This window comes from Peromyscus leucopus, chromosome 1, assembly GCF_004664715.2.
Source record: "Peromyscus leucopus breed LL Stock chromosome 1, UCI_PerLeu_2.1, whole genome shotgun sequence".
In the NCBI taxonomy this organism is placed as follows: domain Eukaryota; kingdom Metazoa; phylum Chordata; class Mammalia; order Rodentia; family Cricetidae; genus Peromyscus; species Peromyscus leucopus.
In genome coordinates, this window is record NC_051063.1 from 172,027,391 (window position 1) to 172,045,363 (window position 17,973).

General features: G+C 47.3%; 2 protein-coding genes across 2 annotated transcripts in view; both read right to left on the minus strand.

Moving 5' to 3' along the window:
- Znf112 (zinc finger protein 112) overlaps window positions 1-12,392 on the minus strand; it is an 18,106-nt gene extending 5,714 nt beyond the window's left edge. Inside the window, exons 1-2 of the mRNA XM_037201611.1 lie at window positions 12,352-12,392; window positions 3,425-3,473 (exon numbers count right to left, since the gene is read on the minus strand). The gene's annotated coding sequence lies outside the window, so the exon portion shown is untranslated. The remainder of the gene's footprint in view (window positions 1-3,424; window positions 3,474-12,351) is intronic.
- The window catches only part of LOC114709892 (zinc finger protein 235-like), a 41,936-nt gene extending 29,515 nt beyond the window's left edge, over window positions 1-12,421 (minus strand). Inside the window, exons 1-2 of the mRNA XM_028893894.2 lie at window positions 12,352-12,421; window positions 3,425-3,473 (exon numbers count right to left, since the gene is read on the minus strand). Coding sequence (XP_028749727.1) covers window positions 3,425-3,439 — 15 coding nt within the window. The 5' untranslated portion in view covers window positions 3,440-3,473; window positions 12,352-12,421. The remainder of the gene's footprint in view (window positions 1-3,424; window positions 3,474-12,351) is intronic.
- Between the last annotated feature and the right edge of the window lie 5,552 nt (window positions 12,422-17,973).

The window sequence follows — 17,973 nt, forward strand, 5'->3', positions numbered from 1 at the left end:
TCTGCTCCCTTCTACTCCGCTCGACCCTCCCACCACCAGGGCGGAAAGGAAATCCTCATATTTGTGTGTGTGTCTGTGTCTGTCTGTCTGTCTGTGAGTGTGAGTGTGCACGTGCATATGTCCATACCTGTGCACACGCACGTGGAGGCCAGAAGCTCACATCAGTGTCTTTCTCTCTGTCTCTGAATCTTAAGAAAAGTTATGACTTTATTACTTTGTGCGCACGCGTGGGCGTGTGTCACGGCAAGCACGTGGCCCAGCATGTATGTGGAGGGCTTCGGCCTCGCAGAAGCACAGGGCAGGGTACAGTCTCTGGATGTTTCTGCCATACTGTGTACTCCAGGCTAGCTAGGCTGCCAGCTTCCGGGCGGTTCTCCCGTTCCCTCCATAGTGGGATTGCAGAGGGGCGCCACCACATCTGGCTTTTTACACAGACTCCAAGGACTGAACTCGGGTCATTGGGGTTGTGTGGCTAGTGTTTTTATCTGCTCAGCCATCTCCCCAACCCCTTCCACCTTGCTTCATAAGACAAAATATTCTCACTGAATCTGGAGCTCACCAATTAAGTCAATTTAGTAATAATTATTCTCTTTCCATATATTAACTATTTCTTTTAAAAATGTTATTTTTTATTTATTTGTGTGTGTTGGGGAGCTCATGCATACCACAGTGCATGTGTGGAGGTCAGAGGACAACTTCAGGGGGTCAGTTCTCTCCATTATGTGGGCCCCACAGATCACACTCCGGTCCTCAGCCTTGGCAGCAAGCTCCCTCACCACTGAGCCCCCTCACAGGCCTTGCTCACCTTTCCTATTTGCTCTTCTATAGTATCACCGGGCAGACATGATTGCTTTCATTTCCTTTTACATTGTAAATGTTTGGCATGTTGCTTTGTTATTTGGCTGCTACAGAGAAATCTTAGATGTTTATACTGCAGACCTGTTCAAGCCTGCACCTGCTCCACGGGAGGTTCCGGGCATCTTGCCCTTGGCTATGGATGGAGAACTCTGCCGCCCTCTGCCCTCCTCTCCTCTGCTCTGCCCTCCTCTCCTCTGCCCTGCCCTCCTCTGCCCTCCTCTGCCCTGCTCTGCCCTGCTCTGCCCTCCTCTGCCCTGCTCTGCCCTCCTCTGCCCTCCTCTGCCCTGCTCTGCCCTCCTCTGCCCTGCTCTGCTCTGCCCTGCTCTGCTCTGCTCTCTTGTGCCCTGCTCTCTTGTGCCCTGCTCTCCTCTGCCCTCCTCTGCCCTGCTCTGCCCTCCTCTGCCCTGCCCTCCTCTGCCCTGCTCTGCCCTCCTCTGCCCTGCTCTGCTCTGCCCTGCTCTGCTCTGCTCTCTTGTGCTCTGCTCTCTTGTGCCCTGCTCTCCTCTGCCCTCCTCTGCCCTCCTCTGCCCTGCCCTCCTCTGCCCTGCTCTCCTCTCCTCTGCTCTCCTCTGCCCTGCTGTGCTCTGTACTCTGCTTTTTTTTCCCTCTGATTTTCCACTAAACAAGGCTGACTGTCTTGACCCAGAAGGCAAAGGCCTCGGAACACTCGTCGTCCTGTGTGAACATGGATCCCTCATCCTCACGGAGGAGTGTGAAGGACCCTGCCCCACTCGGTCCTTCAGGCCTGCGAATAAGGTGATGGATGGGGAGTGACTGGCCCCGCAGTGCTGAGGATCTTTACATTCAATTAACTCAAGGTGAAAACTCCCCCCCACCCCCGAGTCAAAGACTGTGATGAAAAAAACCTAGGGGCTCAGAGGTTCAGAGCACTGGCTGCTCTTGCAGAGAACCCAGGTTTGGTTCCCAGCAGCCACATGGCAGCCCACAACCATCTGTAACTCATTCCAGGGATCTGACGCCCTCTCTAGCTTCCAGGGACACCAGGCACACACATGTTGCACAGACATACATGCAGGCAAGATGCTCATATACAGAAAATAAAAATATACAAATCTTAAAATAAGAAGAACAAAGTAAAAAAAAAAAAACAATAAAGTATCTCAGCTGTCACTTAAGGGATATGGAAGCACTGGTGTGTATGCACGAGTGTGTGCATGTATGTATATATAATATGTATATATGTATATATATGGAGAGAGACACTTATACAGTTTTGAGTCTCTAGAAGGTTACACAAGTGACAGACTTGTGACAGACTGCTACTCGTGTTGCATTTTCATTACTGTGTGGTGCTAGGGAGGGAAGTCGGGTTTTTGCCAAATGCCAGGTGAGTGATGTGTCCTGGGCTACATGGCCAGCCTCAGAGCTGTTTTGTGAGTCAAAGTTCTCCATAGGGAAATGGATACAGCAACATCAAGCTGTGGGATGCCTCAGGAATTTGCAGTTTGTGGGTGGGGAATAACTTCATGCAAACGGTGAGATCATCGCTGGGGAACATCAGTGTGTTCTGACAGCATCAGAAGACTTTAAATTCACAATATATGTCCAGTTCCATGCTATAGCTCAGCAAATGTAGCTTTAAATGGCCATGGGGTAGGGGGGGGGCATTGTAAGCAGATGATGATGTGCATAATTTTTTAATTTCTATTCCCTTTTACACCATTCATTTACAGAATAAAAATGATGTGTCCCTCATCACAGAACTCAGGAATATGAGGCAGGTGATGGAGCCAGCCCAGGCTACAGACGAAGACCCTACTTAAAAAAAAAGCACGGGGGTGTGGGGGGGGTGTGTGTGTTAACCTCCCACACACACAAAAGGGCGTGGCTTAGATGGAACAGATGGGATCGACAAGGCAGCTCAGGGGATGAAGGCACCTGCCCTAAGCCTGACTGCTACCTTCCATCCCGGAACCCACATGGTGGAAGCCAGGGACGTGGCACCCGAAAGCTGCCCTCAAAGTCTGGCAGCCCACCCCTGGCATGAGCGTGCACCCCCGCCCCCATGAATAAACAAATGTACTTAAACAACTAAACACAGCAAGTTTTATTACAAGCCTGACACACCCATGATGCAGTACCTGCTGCCACTGCTTACCTTGGTCCAAGAGGGGCACAGTGCACCCACTCTGAGACACCAGGGCGGTTCGAACAGGCTATGGCCCCCACAGACTCACGTGTTTGAATGCTTGGCCTGTAGAGAGTGGCACTATTAGGGGTGTGGCCCTGATGGAGTAGGTGTGACCTTGTTGGAGGAAGTGTGTCACTGTGAAGGCGCCTTTGAGGTCTCCTATGCTCAAGCTACATCAGTGTGGCACACAGTCTCCTGTAGCCTTGGATCAAGATATAGAGCTCTCAGCTCGTTCTCCGGAATCATGTCTGCCTGCAGGCTGCCAGGATGATGATAACGGACTGACCCTCTGAACCGTAGGCCACCTCCAATTAAATGTGTTCCTTTGTAAGAGTTGCCAGGGTCATGGCGTCTCCTCACAGCCATAGAAGCCCTGAGACATTGAGTAACTGGCACAGATGAAAATCAGCTCACCTGCAATCTGGTCATTTCCTCTTCCTTTTTTCTAGGAAATGGTGGAGACCTGGGAAGGCAGGACAGGATGACAGACACCGTGAGAGAGGGAAAATACAACTCTGTCCAGGTGAGATCAAACGACCCCTCGCACCTCCAGACAGAGCCACGCGCATGTGCTGCACAGTGGGGCCCGCGGGCCACATTCCAGGCACCCCAAGAACGCCCACGCCAGGCCGTAGGTGGGAACAGCCTTCCGGACATCTCCCAGAGCGTTCACGCCCACCCTGGGAAATGCGGCGAAGGAGAGGGGAAAGGTATTGGCTCCAAGTGGCATCAAGGGACGAGATGCCTGTGTTCAGGGACGGGCGCTGGGCTGGGACGGCTCAGCAGGTGAGGGCGCTTGCTGCCGCGCCTGGCGACCTGAGTCTAGTCCCCAGGGCCCACACGGGGGAGGGGAGGGGAGAACTGGCTCCCACGGGTTGTCCTCTGGCATGTGCTTGTGTATACGCCCACATTGAATAAATACCAGTGATTTTTTTTAAAGGTGCGTGGTGCTAGGGTGTGCTCACTGAGTAACCATAGCTAAGTTCATTAACCTTTTAAATCTCAATTCTGTCATCTGCAAAAGCGCTGCTCGAGTGCTGGCACTCAGTGTTAAGGGCTGCTGGGATTCTGTGCTCCAGGAGCGGACAGCTACCGTAAGGAATCAAACCTCTCTATGTCCCCATGACTGCCCAGAAGTGAATTCTAATCTGCATCACAGAACTGCCCCTTTGCTCTAACCCCAGTGAGAGGTTAGAGTATGGCTCAGTGGTATCGCCCCTGCCTGGAATCCCCCAGTGAGGGGCTTGGGTGTGGCTCAGTGGTATTGCCCCTGCCTGGAATCCCCCAGTGAGGGGCTGGGGTGTGGCTCAGTGGTAGAGCCCCTGCCTAGAATCCCCCAGTGAGGGGTTGGGGGTGTGACTCAGTGGTAGAGCCTCTGCCTAGAATCCCCCAGTGAGAACCTGGGGTATGGCTCAGTGGTAGAGCCCCTGCCTAGAATATCCCAGTGAGGGGCTGGGGTGTCGCTCAGTGTTGTATAGCAGTGTCTTCCAAGACAAAATGTCCCATCTTGTAGGGACCCTCCTTAGATGGAGGATGTTCTGTGAGGTAAGAAAAAAAAATCTATTATGCAGAGAAGCTCAATAAAATTCAGGAAATAAACAACTCAAAAGCTTCAGGAAGTCCCTGAACCTGACCAGATTCAGTAGACCTCTCCCTTCCCAGACATTTATAAGCAGTAAGGAATACTTGGTGAGATCTCAGCAAGCTGAGCTGCCTAGAAGAGGCTCACATCAGCTGAAGTCCCAAAAACAGAGACCAGCAGATCTGATAGAAAGAGATTCAGACCAACTGAGGCACCTGAGAAGACCCTCTCCAGCCTGTCAAGCTGCCTGCAGACCATGCAGTGTGCTTCAGGTTTCCCACTCTATGAGCTGGGGTGGGCTTTGGTGATTCAGCTGTCTTTGAGTCATTTCTGCTCCTGTAAATGACCCCAATAAAACTCAGTGGTTCACCAAGTTGGACTTTTTAGGTTGTCACTGGTTCTCTATCTGGGATGAGGAGACATCTGTCATGTCTCCCCAGGAATAGCCTCACACAAAGAACCCGCCAGTGGGAACTGGAGATGCAGCTCAGTGTTGAATTCTACCCCCAACACTGAAAGATAAATAAACAGTTAAGTGGCTGGGGATGGCTCAGTGGATAAGGGGCTTGTCGTACAACCTGAACTCAGTCCTTAGCACTCATGTGAAATGCAACTCCATGGCTGTATGCTTGTGGGAGGTGGAGACAGGGGGACCACTGGGGTGGCCGGCCACCAGCCTGCCTCCAGGTTCAGTGAGAGACTCTGTCTCAAGAGAATTAAGCAGTGATAGAGCAGAACACCTGATGTCCTCCTCCCCCTCCAGCTGCTGCCTCTGTACTTGCATGGGCGTTGGGCAAAACACATAGGCACGCACTACACATATACACACAAAAATAAATATTATAGTGTGAAAAGAGAAACAAGGGCACATACCAAAGTGTTAGAGATTTGCAGCTGTGAATAATAAACATCAAACATGAGTTAGGTATTGTTAAGACCATTCTTGCTGCCACTGAAGTTAACAGTCCACACACTAGCCTCCATCCATCTCTAAACAGTGTCTTTATTTAGGTTAGTAATCATGAATCCATACACATCACCCTTTAGACATTCTAAAAAGTCTTTAACATCTTTGGGATGGCATGGACATTCTTTAACATCCCACCAAAACTGCCTGGGGACAGGGAGAGAGGGTGCTGAAACTGTTTCTTTCATATTCATTTTCAAAGAAGTTGAACATATTCTCATTGAGTCAAAGGTCCCCGTGGCGGCATCCCTGCTGAGCTCCTGGCCTGGCTCCAGAGAGCAGCACCTAGCCCTAATCCTTCCTTGTTCAACCACAACTTTTGTTTCTCTTACCTTTTGTTTCTCTTATCGCCCTGTGTGAATCTTAAGAGTCAAGGATCAGAGAGTCCCCCAAGGATCAAAGGCCTATGCTAAACTTGGTCCAGGAAACCCGGAAAACGGAGGTACCTGAGAAATCAAGTAATTTGCACCTGGCATTTGGTCTCTGGGAGCTCCCTTTGGGTTGCTCTGAAGGTACAGAAATTAACTGGCTAAACAGTAAATAGAGAGAAATAAAATGCCCTAGGTGAAGGGATAGCTCCAGTCCTTTGAGGCTGGACCCCCTGCAGCCATGAAAGGCTGTATTCATTTTTAAGATGCCTCTGAGTCTTCTTTCCACGGATCCGCGTGAACCACACAGTCGTGTGGTGACACACAGCGACAGATCGTGTGAAGGGCACACCCATGACAAACGGCCACTACTAATTCCTTTATGCCCATCCCTGCACAAGGCAAGAGTCATGATGCAAACTCTACATGGTTCCTATTCCCTACAGTGTGTGGACTGGATAGGAGACGGACCAGAGGCCAGCACCAGAGACACCAGCAAACTCAGCCCAGCGCAAATGATCAACCTGAAGAGAATGTAGTGAGTTTCTTGGTGGAATGTTCTAGAAATATGAATGAGGTCCAGGGGTTAGTAGTACTTTTCTGGCCTTTATATCCATATTGGTTTTCAGTATACTTGTTGCATTGTTCACTGAGAAGAGTGCTGCAATCTCTTGGGTCTGTTGTCTTTCATTCATGCGATGTTTTGTGATTGTGTATTTGGGGTTGTCGTATCTGTCATGTCTAGCTGGCAAACTGACCCATGGTGCACTGTGGCAGGGGCCACAGCTGGCAACAGTCTGGAAGCCCCCTGTGTCTGCTGTTAATGAAACCACTCTGTGCTCTGCTTGTGTGTTGGTTCCTTCTTCGTTTGTCTACTGTGACCAGACACCTGACTTGGGAGCAGAGAAGCTGTATCTGAGCTCTGTGTCATGGAGCATTGTTGAAAAGGCATGGTGGGGCATGCATGTGGAGATGCCTCAGGTTAGAGTGAACAGGTTGCAGTGTTCTCCTGTGGAACGACATTTGTACACTGTAAATACGTATTGCTCTCGTTCTTAATAAAAAGCTGACTGGCCGATAGGTAGGCAGGATTTTGGGGGAAGAGAGAATGCTGGGAAGAAGGGTGGAGTTGGAGGAGTTGCCAGCTGCTGTGGAATAATCCTTCTGTACACTGTGAATGTGTATTACTCTCGTTGGTTAATAAAAAGCTGACAAGCCAGTAGCCGGGCAGGAAGTTAGGTGGGAAAGCCAAACTGAGAATGGTGGGGAAAAGGAGGGCACAGGGAAAGGAGTCAGCAGATGTAGAGGGAGAAGATGAACATGCCATGCTAATAAAGGTACCGCCACATGGCACAGCATAAATAAAGAATATGGCTTAACTTAAAACATAAGAACTACTTAGTAATAAACCTGAGCTATTGGCCAAGCATTTATAATTTACAGTAAGCCTCCGAGTGATTATTTGGGAGCAGGCAGTTGAGACAGGAAAACTTTCGACTACGGTTTGCCAGATACAGAGAGGAAACAGGAGGTACAAAATGAAAGAGAGGTAATGCCATGTGGCGGAATGCAGATTAATATAAATGGGTTAATTTAAGTTGTAAGAGCTAGTTAGTAATAAGCCTGAGCTATCGGCTGAGCATTTACATTTAATATAAGTTTCTGTGTGGTTATTTGGGAGCAGCTGCCAAGACACAGAGAAACTCCACCTACAGTGTTCAGGCCCATCCACCTTGACCAATTTCCACCCGATAAATCCCCATAACCCAAAGGTTCCACAACCTCCCAAAATAGTGCCAACAGCCGGCAACCAAGTGTTAAAACACACGAGCCAGTGAGGGACACTACTGATTCAAACCATAAATGTGTCTTTCTCTTTAATCTTTTCAAATTTTTTCCTGTTTTTTGTTTTTTTTTTCTTTGTTTGTTTGTTTGTTTGTTTGTTTGTTTGTTTGTTTTTGAGACAGGGTTTCTTTGTGTAGCCCCAGCTGCCCTGGAACTCACTCTGTAGACCAGGCTGGCCTCAAACTCCAGAGATCCACCTGCTGCTGTAGAATATTAATTTAATTGGGCAAGGATGTATTACTTTTGTTTATGCTGAACTTGTTTAATTATGTCAAGTTCTGTTGCATTTGTTTCACCTTGCCTGCCTAAGGCACCTGATTTGTCTAACGAAGAGCTGAATGGCCAATAGCTAGGCAGGAGAGGGATAGGCAGGGCTGGGAGGCAGAGAGAATAAATAGGAGGAGGAATCTAGGCTTGGAAGGAACAAGAGAAGGAGAGGAGAATGAGGTAGAAAAGGAGGGACACACAGGGCAAGAAGCCAGGCAGCCTCCAGCCATAGAGAAGCAGTGACAGTAAGACATACAGAGGTAAGAAAGGTAAAAAGCCCCGAGGCAAAGGTAGATAAAGAGAAACAGCTTAATTTAAGTTAAAGGAGCTAGCCAGGCTGAGCATTCATAACTAATAATAGGTCTCTGTCCATGTCATGACTTGGGAACTGATTGGTGGCCCAAAAAAGAAAAAGCCTAATACAGTCTGCCTAATCTTTTTACTTTTAACTTTTAACTTTTTTGAGTTTTTGTTTGTTTGGTTGGTTTTTTGTTTGTTTTATTTTGGCTTTAGTTTTTTTGTTGTAGGTTTTTTGTTTGTTTGGTTGGTTGGTTTGGTTTTGGTTTTTGGAGACAGGATTTCTCTGTGTAGCCCTGGCTGTCTTGGAACTCACTCTGTAGACAAGGCTGGCCTTGAACTCTGAGATCCTCCTGCTTCTGTCTCCAAAGTGTTGGGATTAAAAGCCTGTGCTTTTAATCACCACCACCTGGCTAAATTTTTAACTTAACTCTGTCCTTGTATCTAAAATGAAGTTCTTTCAGACAGCTTATACTAGACTCTTGCTTTATGTATACACACACACACAGTTTGGAATTCACAGAGATCTGATGGTATGTTCTAAGTCCTGGGATAAAAGGCGTGTGCCACCATAACTAGCCCCAATCTGTAATCTTTGTAAACGATGTATTTGATTTATTAGTGTGATGGTTGGCTTTTATTATCAATTTGACACAACCTAAAATCACATGGAAACATAATCTCAATAAATGATCATCTACCTTAGCATGTGGGTGTATCTTTTTTTTTTTTCTTAATTTTGTTTATGTATTTTTTTTCTAGGTATGAGTGCTCTGTCTGCACATATGCCTGCATGCCAGAAGAGGGCATCAGAAACCATTATAGATGGTTGAGAGCCCCCATGTGGGTGCTGGGAGTTGAACTCAGGACCTCTGGAAGAGCAGCCAGTGCTCTTAACCTCTGAGCCATCTCCCCAGCCCATGTGTGGGCATATCTTAACTGACTGGTGTGGTAAGACCCAGTCCACTGTGGGAGGCACTATTCCCTAGGCAAGGGGTTCTGAACTGGAGAAGAGCAGAGAAACTAAGCTGAGCACAAGCAAACAAGCCAGTAAGCACGTGTGCATACACTTCTGCTCTTAACTCTGGGTGTGAAGCCAGCTGCTTCACGTTCCTGCTCTGACTTCTCCACACCAACAGACCGTGACTGGAACTGCAAGCTGAAATAAACTCTTCCCTTTCCATGCTGCTTTTCGTCAGAGTATTTTATCATAGCAACAGATGTAAAAGCAGAGTAAGTGGCATCCTGTGGCTACTGATGTGGCTGGATGTGGCTGGGCTCACCATTGCATTCTTCTTGTGATTTGTCCTCACTGGCTTTATCCCACTGACTCCATGTCTGCTTTCACATTTGTGGTTGCTTGTTATTGATTTATTTTTACCATTTCGTTCATTTTACCTCTTAGCTTCTGGCTCTAGCACCAGAATTTCTGTTTGCCTTTAGTGGTTGACCTTGAGTTGCAACAAACACAGCTAACTGTTCACAGTGTGTATTTCAGTTTGTTAAAATTAAATTTTACTTGCTTATTATGTGGCATGTGCACACCACAGCATGTGTATGGAGGTCAGAGGGCAACTTACAGGGGTTGGTTCTCTCCTTCCACCATGAGGGTCCTGGGTATTGAACTCAGGTTGGCAGGGTTGGCAGCAGGTGCCTTTCCAACAGGTACCCTTTTCCAGCCATCTCAATGGTCCCACAGCATGTTTAATACTACCATTTTAAAACTGCTTGTGAAATGCAGAACCTTTTTGGGGGGTTGTATGTGCTCCACTACAGACACGAAGAATCTCTAGCTAAGAAAGGTATGTTTTATGCCTTTTCTCTCTCACAGCACTAGGGGTTGCACCTAGGACCCTGCACATGTAATTTTTTAAATTACTATTATTTTTTACTATAAGTGTTGAGGACTTCAATGTTGCACTTCATATTTTTATTTTTATTTACTACTACGTGTACGCCTGCTTGTCTATTTGCCCACAGCACACAGTGTCCCCAGAGGTCAGTGAGTCCCCGGAAACTGAAGTTACAGTTGTGAACCACCTGTGGGTTATGGGACCTGAACCTGGGGTCCTGTGTAAGAATAGTAAGCCCTGTTCGTCACTGAGCCATCTCTCCAGCTCCAATTCCACTTAGTATTTATTTATTTGTGGATGGGTGGGTATATGCATGTTATAGCAATTCTCTTCTTTTATCATGAGGGTCCCGGGGATCAAATTCAGACATCAGGCTTGGTGGCACCTGCCTTTCCCTGCTGAGCCATCTCACTGTGCCTAGTTCACAAGACTGTAGAAATGACTGTACATCAGATTAAGAAAATATGTAGATTGTATGGAAATAAAATTATCTATGTACATAGGATGTAATGAAAATATTTTTTTTCTGTATAATGGCTGTCCTGGAACTCCCTCTGTAGCCCAGGCTGGCCTCGGACTCAAAGAGATCCGCCTGCTTCTGCCTCTGCCTACTGGGATTAAAGGCATGGGCCACCACCGCCCAGCTATATCTTTCTTTTTTTGGTAGATTAAGTGAATTTTTATCTAAGTTTTAAAAAACAGACTTTATTTTTTCCTTAAATAGATGCAATAATAAATAAATAAATGAGAATGATCGTTCCACATTCAATAAAGCTCTGTGAAGCTGAATTTGTTAATTTGTAATAAAACCTTTACAATATTTAACATTAAATGCTTATAAAACATCCTTATTGCTTATGTCCAAGTATTTCCTCACCCCTTCTAGAATTTACTCAAAAAATACTTGGGCAGCTTCATAACCAGATCTGTCAATGAGTACAAACACCATCGCCCCTGAGAAGAGAGAGTACCGAGAAGGAAGGATGCTAAATTCTACCCATGTGTGTTAGTCACTTCTCTGTTGCTGTGAGAAAACACCATGACTAAAGGCAGCTTGTAGAAGAAGGCGTTTATTTTGGCTTTCCGTTCCAGAGGGCTCCATAATGGTAGGGGCAGCAACAGGAGCAGGGAGCTAAGAGCTCCCAGCTTGAACCCAGAGCACACAGCAGAGAGAGCAAACTGCAGCAAGATAAGACCTTACGTCATCATTTCAGCAGCAGACTGCTAAAATAAATGTTTTGGACTTAAAAGAGTAAATAAATGCTGCTTTGGGGATATTTAAAAAAAAAAAAAAAAAAAGATAAGACCTTCCGTCCTCACAGCCTGACCCTCCCCACCCACAACCGCCCACGTGACGTACGCCCTCCAGCAAGGCTGCAAACAGCACACACCACCCCCAACTGTGGACCAAATATCCAAGAGGCCAGAGGCCATGGGGTCATTTCTCATTCAAGCTACTACTACACCACGTTCTCGGCTGCCTCTTCCCGCTGCGGCCTTTTTCAAACATAGGATCAGGAAGGCAAGATGCGGGGAGAAACCGGACCTCATCAACACCGGCCCCGTAAGTCATAGTGGACACTTTAGGCAGCAGCTGGGAGCGATCGTCTCAACAAAAAACCAAACTGGCTCATTAAGGATTTGGGTAAAGGGGTCAGGCTGGGGCCAGCAACCCTACAGCGGGGGCTCTGAGACCATCTGTGGGTCGCTGGAGCTTCCAGGGACCGGGGTGCTTCTCCGACATTTGGAAAGCACTAATAGCAAAGTGGCCCATCTGCTGCCGCGCCAGCTGTTCTGAGCCTTGCAGGAAACTCAAAATCACTCTTGGATGGGTACCAAAGTGTTGAGGAAGAAACGGAGGCAGGGACGGAGATCGTGAACGCCACGGCTGGGGGATGGCATCGCTGACAGCGGCTAGGGAGACGGCTGGGGGTGCCCACGCCCAGGAGACCCTCCATCCAGGTGAGTGACAGCCCCTGGCCTGGCCTGAGTCGGTGTGCGCAACCGCGGCACCCTCGGGCAGCCGCGTTCAAAGCAAACTGCGTCCCGCCCTTCTGAGGCCGCTTTCCTTCCCCCCAGGATGCACGCCCGGTGGCCATCGCCCAGGGAAACCTGAAAAGTATCGGGCAGACGCGGGAGGGGACAGCGGAGGGAGGGCTCACCTTTCTGAGAGGAACACGGGCCGGGGCCTCGCACACCTGAGGCGGAAGTGACTCCTCCCGCACAGGCCGCCTGGACTACACTTCCCAGAATTCCCGAGGGGAGCAGGGACAACACACAGACTCGTACAGAGGAAGTTATCCTTGAACACCGGGGATTCCCGGACTACATTTCCCAAAATTCCCGACCGGAGTAGGGCGGTCCTCTAAGCCTCCTATGGCGGGAGTTATCCTAGTATCCCGGGGTTGGGAGTGTTGTGGACTACATTTCCCAGAATTCTCAGAGTGCCTTCCTCGCTTCTCAGGAGCAGAAGTCCCGCCATGAGGAAAGTAGACTAACTATTCACAATGTCGAGGTCCGGAACAACGTCTTTAGCGTCCCTGAAGACAAAAATTTTCTAACCACGAAGCTTTCCCACCTTTCTGTGGGGGACTGTGTGTTAAACAATGCCTTTCTAGAGAACGTCAGGGACTGTGTGGGACTACTGGGCAACAGGAAAGTCCTTCCAGCCACTGGGCTTCCTTCATTCGAGATCATTTGCATGGTCACCTGAGTTTGGGGATTCTTAGTCTGAAACAATTCTACCGACCGCTTCTCACCTTCAGCTCTCCAACCTTCACCCTCTTTGTAATCTTGGAAGAGGAAAACTTTCCAAAACGTGACACTCAAGTAAACTCCAGCAAAGCAAACCCAACAGAGCTACCACCCACCCAGTCTAAGAGGTTCTCCTATAGAAAGAGCATGGAGGGACTTGGAATACAGAGAGGAGGATGTTCTGCCCAGATTAGGACCCCCAAAGAGACCACCAGAGACCAAGGATATCCAGAATGCAATAGCAAGGTTTACTTCTCAGCGCAATACGAGCTAGCAAGGAACCCTCGTCCGCAGTGCCGAGCAAGGCAGGGAGGAGAGTTCCTCTTTCTTGGGGAGGTTAGCTTTTGAAGGCAAAACCCACAAAATCCTTCAGGGAGGAGGGGGTTAGTATGGGTCCACTCTTGATTGGTCCAGTTTTCTTGAGCTTGGACTTTATCTTATTTTTTGCTCTGTCAGGAGTTTTATAGCCCATCTCCAAAATTTGGTCATGTTATCTCAGGGGAGGGGGGCGTCTAGTGGTTAGTTACCACCAGACAGTCTGATTTTGTACTTTTAAAACTTCTGACTTCACCCTGTCTGGGGATGGGGGACTGACTCGGTTCTGGCTATTTAAAAATGTCCCTTTCCTCAGCTCTCTGGGCCTTAGGGGGAACTGGGGTGGGGGGGTCTCTCAGATAAGAAAACCAAGTTATACAAAAGAAATGAATCAATAATTTAAGTACATGCACAGGTGTGTGTGTGTGTGTGTGTGTGTGTGTGTGTGTGTGTGTGTGTGTGTGTATTCACCATGTGAGTGAGTGTAGTGCCCAAGGAAGCCAAAAGAGGATGTCAGTTTCCCCGAAACGACTTACAAACAATTGTAAGCCATCTGACCTGGGTGCTGGGAACCAAACTCAGGTCCTCTGCAAAAGTAGTATGTGCTTTTAATAGCCAAGCGATCTCTTCAGTATCCTAGGTTTGGATCTTTTTTTTTAAAGATTCGTGTGTACTAATGTGCATGTATGTGGAGGCCAGAGGGCAACATGCACAGTTTTCTGCTTCCCCCATGTGGGTCATGGGGCTTAAACTCAGATGGTCAGGTATGGTGATATTTTATTTGTACTGAAATGTGATTTTATGTGCATGTTAATAAAGTTGTCTGGGGTCAGAGCTATTAGAGCCATAGCAGAAGATGGGCGGTGGTGGTGCACGCCTTTAATCCCAGCTCTTGGGAGGCAGAGCTAGGCGGATCTCTGTGTGTTCAGGGATACAGCCAGCATTGGAGACACACACCTTTAATCGCAATACCAACCATAGAAGACCTGGAGGTCTGTACAGACAGGCAGTGATGAGGAGGTCATGTGGTTGGGTTTACAACCAATGAGAAGGCAGAATAGAAAGTCTATAAAAAAAGACAGACAGACAGGAAGTAGCTCTCTTGCTGAAGAGGACAGCAGCAGCAGTGAAGGGTAAGGTTTTTAGCTCTTAGCTATTGCTCTGACCTCTTGGCTTTCATCTCTGCACTGGCTCTGTGTTTCTTACTAACAAGACGGTTACATCTACAGTCAGGACTAGGAGCAAGCATCCTTAGCTACTGAGCCATCTTACCAGCCAAAATAAAGACATTGAGCAAACAGTTTCTGTTTAGTAATCTATTTTACAGTAAAACTCTTAGAACCCATAAACCATTACTCAGTAACTGTGGCAGGACATATGGGCCATTCACATATTCAGCATTAAATCACTCATATATTAAACAAGGCCAAGTAACCAAAAACAGAAGTACATGGGTGTTGTGGAATATTATTTTAACTAGGCAAATATGTGTTAGATTTGTTTATGTTGCATTTGTTTAATTATGTAAAGATATGTTGCATTTGTTTCACCTTGCATGCCTAAGGCACCTGTTTGGTCTAATAAAAAGTTGAACATCCAATAGCTAGGCAGAGAAAGGATGGGCAGGGCTGCCAGGCAGAAAGAACAAATAGGAGGAGAAATCTAGGCTCGGGAGAAGAGAAAGAATGAGAGAACAAGGGAGATGCCCAGGGCCAAAGCCAGGCAGACACAAGCAGTGAGAGTAAGATGTACAGAAAGTAAAAATCCCTGAGGCAAAAACTAGATAAACAGGTTACTTTTTGTTAAAAGAGCTTGCCAGAAAAGAGCTAAGTGAAGACCAAGCATTCAAAACTAGTTAAGTCTCCATGTCATGATTTGAGAGCTGGTTGGTGGCCTAAAAAAAAAAAAAAGCCTGGTAAATGGGAGCATACACCCAGTCATTCAAATCCTTCAACTATCTTTACACTTTCATCAACTCCATTGCCAAACACAAACATTTTCAGCATTTACTGAAGAATTTTCTACGACCAACCAAACCTTGAAATTTTCAGGGCTCTAACTTGTAGCCATTTTGGACCAACATGATTCCTTCAAGATTCCAAGTGCCCACTGAAATTCATACACTTAAGCTGGGTGTGGTGGCACACCTTTGATCCTAGCACTTGGAAGGCAGAGGCAAGCAGACCTCTGTGAGTTCAAATCCAACCTGATCTACATAGTGAATTCCAGGCCAGTCACAGTTGGAGAGAGACTCTGAATCAAAAAATTAAAATAACCAAAAACCAAACAAACCAATCCAATATCCTACACTTGCACTTCCATCTAACACTGAGTGTATCTATAAATTAGGGGGATGGGCTGGGCAGTGGTGGCGCACACCTTTAATCCCAGCACTCGGGAGGCAGAGCCAGGCAGATCTCTATGAGTTCAAGGCCCGCCTGTTCTGCAGATAGAGATCCAGGACAGGCACCAAAACTACACAGAGAAACCCTGTCTTGAAAAACAAAACAAAACCAAAAACAAACTAACAAAAAACCTTAGGGGGATGGGCAATAAAGTGTCTATTGTCTCCCAGACTTTCAAGCCTCCAAGTCAATGTGTGGAGAACCTTTGCTGTTTTCCTATCTGGATTCAGAGTGCTACTTCTGGACACAGCCCCGCCTCTCAGACACTGTCCTTCATAGTCTATCACTACCAGGTACACTACACTACTTTCTGGTTTCATTCTGATGTGGGATGTCTTTCTGTACGCTGTGAATATGTGGTGCGACCATTGGTTAATAAATAAATCTGCTTTGGCCTATGGCAAGGCAGCTTAGAGCCAGGCAGGAAATCCAAGCAGAGAGACAGGAAGAAGACAGGAGTCAGGGGCACATGCTAGCCAGCCACAGGGGAGGCAAGATGTATTAGAGTATGGGTAAAGCCACAAGACACGTGGCAAAACACAGATTAATAGAAATGGGTTAAGTTGAGAGAGCTGGTTAGTAATAAGCCTGAGCAACAGACCAAACAGTTTGTGATCAAGCCTCTGAGTGATTGTTTACAAGTGGCTGCAGGACAGGGTGGGGCAGAGAAAAGCCTGCTCAGATCATTCTGTCAGAGGACTCTCTAGACCAGTGGTTCTCAGCCCATGCTTCTTCACCCCTTTTATTGTTCCTCATGTTGTGGTGACCTCCAACTATAAAACTGTTTTCATTGCTACTTCATAACTGTAATTTTGCTGTTATGAGTTGTAATGCAAACATCTTTTTCCCCCATGACCTTAGGCGACCTCTAAGGGGTCGAGCCCCACAGGTTGAGAACCACTACTCATCCCCTGGGGAAAGAAAAACTCTTTCTCAGAATAATAATAATAATAAAATACTTTTCTGAGATCAAGGCTTCAGACACACAGTAATTTACAGGGTTAAAACTCATCATTTAGGGATAAAGATCAGAACAGACACACAGAAAAAAAAAATCAAGGGACAGTAAGATGGCTCATTTTGGTAAAGGCACTTACCACCAAGTCCAATGACCTGAGTTTGATCCCAAGTACACATGATGGACAGAGAACCAACTCCCTTTAAGATTAAGTTGTGCTGAGAGGTGGTGGCACACACCTTTGATCCCAGCACTCCGGAGGCAGAGGTAGGCGGATCTCTGTGAGTTCGAGGCCAGCCTGGGCTAGTTTTCCAGGATAGCCTGGGCTAAACAGAGAAACCCTGTCTTGAAAACCAAAAATAAAAAATTAAGTTGCTGTGTAACTCCATGTGCATAATGTCATGTATCCCTCCACAATAAACAAACGGGACGGGGGGGGGGGGGGAGAACCACCTCAAACGGGAGCTACAAAGCTTGCCTGAAAAATGCATTCCTGGGTTTTAAAATGTTTATTCACGTGTATGAGTGCTTTGCTCACATGTGCGTCATTGGCAAGGATGACTTCCACTAGCAAGAGCCCTGTTTGAGAGGAAGTGGGCTCATCCACTTCCATTTCTGAGCAGTGTTAAGGAGCACTCTGGCGGTGTTACTCTCCCCTGGAATCCTGTGGTGGAGTTTTCAGAGTGAGGGAATGAGGCTGGGGAGATGAGCAGTTATGGATGGTTATGAGGTTACAACGTGGGTGCTGAGAACTGAATCCAGCAAGAACAGTGGCTCATCTCCCCAGCCTCATTCCCTCACTCTGAAAACTCCACCACAGGATTCCAGGGGAGAGTAACACCGCCAGAGTGCTCCTTAACACTGCTCAGAAATGGAAGTGGATGAGCCCACTTCCTCTCAAACAGGGCTCTTGCTAGTGGAAGTCATCCTTGCCAATGAAACACTTTCACTTTGAGCATCCCATAGATGACGACTGGCGCAGGCTGCACGGAAATCTGCAAGCCCCACAGTGCATATTGTTAGCCATTCTTTAAAAGCTCAAACAAGGGATGGGGATTTAGCTCAGTGGTAGAGCGCTTGCCTAGCAAGCGCAAGGCCCTGGGTTCGGTCCTCAGCTCTGAAAAAACAAACAAACAAACAAAAACAAAGTAATATACCCCCCCAAAAAAGTAAAAGCCGGGCGGTGGTGGCGCATGCCTTTAATCCCAGCACTTGGGAGGCAGAGGCAGGCAGATCTCTGTGAGTTCGAGGCCAGCCTGGGTACCAAGTGAGTTCCAGGAAAGGCGCAAAGCTACACAGAGAAACCCTGTCTCGAGAAAAAAAAAAAAAAAAAAGCTCAAACAAGAGGGAGG